General features: G+C 62.0%; 1 protein-coding gene across 1 annotated transcript; it reads left to right on the top strand.

Annotated features, from left to right (window-relative positions):
• Positions 1 to 244: 244 nt before the first annotated feature.
• Positions 245 to 2,892, top strand: LIF (LIF interleukin 6 family cytokine; the record flags this gene model as incomplete). Its single annotated transcript, XM_084271918.1, has 3 exons — positions 245 to 263; positions 2,130 to 2,308; positions 2,458 to 2,892. The coding sequence occupies 3 exons, from the start codon at positions 245 to 247 to the stop codon at positions 2,890 to 2,892; spliced, it is 633 nt and encodes a 210-aa protein (XP_084128044.1).
• Between the last annotated feature and the right edge of the window lie 2,436 nt (positions 2,893 to 5,328).

Raw genomic sequence — 5,328 nt, 5'->3', positions numbered from 1 at the left:
TTCCTGATTTCCAGTTTGAATAGAAGTAACGATAGCGGTGGTGGTGCTGCTCCCCCCCCACGTTCCCCCCCACCCCCCCCTCCCCTCCATCCCCCCCCCCCCCTCCTCCCCTTTCTTACAACACAGGCTGGCTGCCGGACCGGTATATAAACCCCGAGAAGTCCCCCAGTATGAACATGAATTTCTGAAAACTCCCTCTGCCAACACCAATCTCTGTTAAGTCGCTCCCGGGACGCGGCTCACAATGAAGTTCGTACCGGCAGGTAAAAGACAAAACAACCCACTCTAGGGGGAACTTATTACTTCCCCTTCTTCTTCCCCCACCCCCCCTCCACCACCCCTCCACTTCACCCCCCCTCCTTTTATTTCCCCCACCCCTTTTCTCCCCCCACTTCTCCTTTGCGCGGTGATGCCCGGCTGCAGGAGGGTCCCGCTTCGCCACAGCTGGAGCGAAGGCTCCCGCTGCGCTGCTTTACCCCCCCCACCCCACCCCCCCTCATTCCCCCACCACTCCACCCCCCTACACCCCCCCCCCCCCCTCCCCGGGAAGAGCATCTCTGGGAATTGGCAGCGGGGAGCGAAGCGCGGCGCTGGCGCGGTGCAGCCAACATCTGGACACTTATATAACTGGAAATGCTTCCAAACAACCAAAAAAAAAAGCAAGGGGGGGATTTTTTTTTCCCTTTTCTTTTTTGGCTTTTAATATCCCCCCCCCCCCCCCGTTTTCCACCCCCCTTCCCTCCTCCTGCTTTTTACTCCTTCTGGGTCTCTCGAAGCCGCGAGCTGCTGCTGTGCCGGGAGCACTGGATGGATGGGGAGGCTGCCAAGGCCAAGAAGGGGGGGACTGGAGGGAGCGGCCACCACCCCAGCACCAGTGCTGAGGGGGGGGGTGTCCCAGGGGTCAGCACCCACCCGGGACCACCCTCCCACACACCCTGCCCTGAGCACACGTGGGCGCTGAGCCCGGCTGTGAAACGGGCACAAGGGGGATGCGGAAAGAGGGGGCCGGTGGCGCATCCACGTCCCGTGTGAGAACCCGGGGCCCTGGGGGTGCGGGGAGGAAGGGTTCCCCCCCGTCCCAGTGCGGGAGGGGAGCGGCAGCGGGTTGGGGATCGCAACACGCCCAGGTAAGTCCTTTCGCACCTGGGCAGGGTAAATAAAGCGAGGTTGGATTACCCGGCACCGGCGGCTCGGCGGGAGGCGCTGACAAGTGCGGGCAGCTTCGTCGCTCGTCACAGCCCTGGGACTTTGCCTGGCAGCACCCCCGCGGTGTCACACGGAGACCCCAAAGTGCCGGGGCGCTGTTGGCAGCAGCGGTGGGGGATCCCCCGGGCACCCCCGCCCTGGGGTACCCTGCCCCGAGGATGCAGAGCGTGCTGGCAGGGCTCCGAAAGCCGCTCGGCCTCTGTGAGCAGGGATGCTGGTCTGGAAGGGTCCCCCAGGATGGGGCTTTGGAGCACCCAACTCTCTCCCCACCAGCGGGAGGGAGAGGCCAGGGCGACTCAGCTGCCGGTGGCTCAAGGGTCTCCTTGTTCCGCATCCAGGGATTTCCTGGCCCGTGTCTCCAGCAGCTGCAGCGTCTCTCCCCAGGGCTCCTCGGCGCTGCGCCCACTTCGCAGACAGGGAAACTGAGGCAGGCGGTGGGGCCGGAGGCGGGAGGGAGGGAGCGGGGGGTATGCCGAAGGCAGGTTTCCTTGCGGGCGCCCCCGCTGAGTCAGCCGGGGCCGGGGTGGGGCCTGGCTCCCGCAGCGCCCGGCCGAGGATAACGGAGGGGAACGAAGCGCTTTGCATATTTGATTGAACCCAACAGGTCGTCACCGGGCCAGTTGCGAAATGTGGGAATGCCGCGGGGCGCCCCGCCGGGAAGGGAGGCTGGGGAGCGCCTGCCGGGGGGCAGGTGAGGGGCAAAGAGGGAGGTCTGGGGTGGGGGCTGCTGGCTGAGCCAGGCCCCCCACCTGAGCAGGGCTGGGGCCATCCTCTGGCCGGACACCCTCCCCTTGGGTGCGCAGGGCTGGGGGACAATCTCAGGGGGGATGCTCTGCGCTGCGACCTGCCCAGGCCATCGGTGATCATGAGTTGTCCACCCTGACTGGGTCCCTGCTGTGACACCCACCTCTCTCCCTACACAGGTGTCGTGCCCTTCGTGGCCCTGCTCCTGCTGCAGCGGCGGCCGGTGGCTGGCCGGGCGCTGCTGGTGACGGGCCCCGGCTGCCCCGGTCACGGCCTGTGCCGCTCCAACGTCCAGGAGCAGACCCGCCGGCAGGTCGCCCTGCTCAACGCCACCGCCCAGGATCTCTTCAGCCTCTATGTAAGTGGTGCTGGAGGGGGGTGGCCAGGACCTCCGGGGTCAGTTGCCGCGTCCAGCGTGCCGAGGGGGGAGGGCTGGGAACGCGGAGAGGATGGTGGCAGGGGGTGGCTGGGTGGGACATGGGGGGTGACACTTGTCTCTCCTCCCAGCTGAAGTGCCAGGGACAGCCGTTCAGCAGTGACAGCCACAAACTCTGCAACCTCAGTGGCATCTTCTTCCCCGCCTTCCGCGTCAACCGGACAAGCGAGAGGAAGGAGGTGATGGTGGCCATGTATAAGCTCTTCGCCTTCCTCAACGCCTCCCTGGGGAACATCACACGTGACCAGGAGGAGCTCAACCCCACGGCCAAGGAGCTCCTCGACCGGCTCCACAACACCACCAAGACCACGCGGGGCCTCATCTCCAACCTCACCTGCCTCCTCTGCAAGAACTACAACATCTTCCAGGTGGACGTCAGCTACGGGGAGAGCTCCAAGGGCAAAAGCGCCTTCAAGAAGAAGCAGCAGGGCTGCCAGGTGCTCAGGAAGTACGTGGACGTCATAGCCCAGGTGGCACACGTCCTACCTCATCTCAGCCCCCCCTGAGCCCACGCGCCGGCTCCTCTGGCCTGGCCTGTGCCCAGCCACTGGTGAGGACAGCTGAGCCGGCCGTGCTGTGTCCCCTCTGCTGCTTACTGACCTCCCACGGGGACCTTGGGCCCTGCACCAGCCCCATCCGTCCTCGGGCAACTTCTTTGTCCTGTGCGGTGTTGTGGCCTCAGCGCGGCCCAGGTGGAGCTGAGGCAGGACTGGCATCGGGTGTGACGAGGCAGCGGCATCCCTGGTGGTGGCAGCTGAGGTGATACCACGACACGAGTGGTCCCAGGATGCCTCTCGGCCACCCCGAACTCCCACAGGGCACAGGGAGATGCCGGTGCTGCGAAGGGCCCGTGGTGGGGCTGGAATCCGCCTCCCAAGGCTGGTCTCCTCCATCATGGAGAGCAACCTGGTGGATTGGTGGATGTCTTCACCATCATCCGAAGACACTGGAGAGGGTTCAGAGGAGCCATGGAGATGATCAGAGGGCTGGAGCAGCTCCCCTATGGAGAGAGGCTGAGGGAGCTGGGCTGGTTCAGCCTGGAGAAGAGAAGGCTGTGGGGGGACATCATTGCAGCCTTCCAGTACCTGAAGGGAGCAGAAGAACAGGAGGGGAATCAGCTATTTAAAAGGGTAGATAATGGCAGGACAAGGGGGATGGATTAAAACTAAAGGAAGGAAGGGTTCGATTAGATATTAGGGGGAAGTTTTTTACAGAGAGAGTGGTGAGGTGCTGGTGCCCAGAGAGGGGGTGGGTGCCCCATCCCTGGGGGTGTTCAAGGCCAGGTTGGATGGGGCCCTGGGCAACCTTGTGTAGCTCCAGGCCTGGAGGTTGGTGTCCCTGCCTGTGGCAGGGGGGTTGGAGCTCTGTGATCCTTGGGGTCCCTTCCAACCCAAACCATTCACTGATTCTATGATTTTATGACCTCCACTTCCCCGGGAAAAAGCGCTGGGATGAAGGATGCTGGGATGCTGCGGCTGGCGGGGACGTGGGGAAGGAAGTTTTTGGGGCTGGGAAGCCCCGACAAGGACCCAAACTGAGGGTACTGGGGGCGGATGGGACTGGGTCCTGTTGTCTTGGATGAGGTTCCCTGCTGCTGCCTCACCAAGGAGCGTCGTTCCAGCTGCCCCATGCTGGCACAGTGGGGCACGGAGAGCCCGTCCCTCCCCTTGGGAAAAGTGCTTTTCCCATCAAAGGGCACCGAATTTACTCTGATGCACCAGCCAAGGGCTGGGCTCTGCATGGCTGGATGTGTCCCCAGCGCGGGGCCGCGGGGCCGCGGGATGGGCGCTGGCTCCCTCCCGACATTGCAGCAGGCTGCGACTGTTATTTATTACCTTAGTGAGAAGCCCTGCACACAATGAATGCTCTGACCTGACTTTAATAATGATATTAATACTATTAATTAATAATAATTAATTTGAAGATTCATGGTAATATATGTACATAAATATATTTAAATATTTATTTTTTTATACTCCCCTCCCCCTCCCCTTTTTTAAATAAACCAACAGAAATGGACTGAATTTGGCTCCTCTTTGCTGGGTTCCCCTCGTGCCCACCCCCAAACACGTCTGCTTCTCCCCTGAAACACCCTCGGGGCTGCCCCTAACCCCCCCCCCCGCCCCGAAGCATGACTGTGGGCTGGGGTCCCTATCCCCTGTCCCCTTGCTCCTTCTTCCTTTCCCATCTCCTGTGGGATGCCTGACTGAGAAGGCATTTTCCCACGGGGATGCTTAAATTGACACTCTCCAGCTGCTCAAATGCATCAGGAGGGTGCTGTGGTCATCACGGTGGGGAGCATCGTAGCGCAGGGAGCATCATGGTGTGGGGACCATCATGGTGCAGGGAGCATCACAGTGTGGGGAGCACCGTAGCATAGGGACCACTGTAGTATGGGGAAGATCATGGTCTGAGGACCATCATGGTCCAGGTACCATCACAGTGTGGGGACCATCATGGTGCAGGAAGCATCACAGCATAGAGACAAACATGGTGTGGGAACGATTATGGTCGGGGGACCATCACAGTGTGGGGACCATCATGGTCTGGGGACCATCATGGTGCAGGAAGCATCATGGCACAGGGAACATCATGGTCTGGGGACCATCATGGTCACAGTGTGGGGACCATCATGGTCTGGGGCCCATCACAGCATGGGGAGCATCACAGCACCGGGAGCCCCACTCCGGCAGCGCTGGCGGTGCCGGGGGTACAGGGAAGTGCTACAGCTGGCCGGGAAGAGGCAGAGGGAGGCGAGCGAATGTGTGCAGGGGGGACGCCAGATAAAATCACAGCCACTTCCCCAGCAGCCCTGGGAGAGGCTCAGCAAAGCTTTGCTGGGGCCAAGACCACCTAAGGCTCCACCAGCGCCCTGGTCCTCCACGGGCGTCTCGCATGGGACTGTATCGGTTAACAAGAGGCTGATTATACAGGAGACGTTG

This window comes from Gallinula chloropus (genome assembly GCF_964237585.1).
Source record: "Gallinula chloropus genome assembly, chromosome: 17".
Lineage (NCBI taxonomy): Eukaryota > Metazoa > Chordata > Aves > Gruiformes > Rallidae > Gallinula > Gallinula chloropus.
The sequence above is the reverse complement of the archived record's forward strand: the minus strand, read 5'-3'. Positions and strand labels throughout refer to the sequence as shown.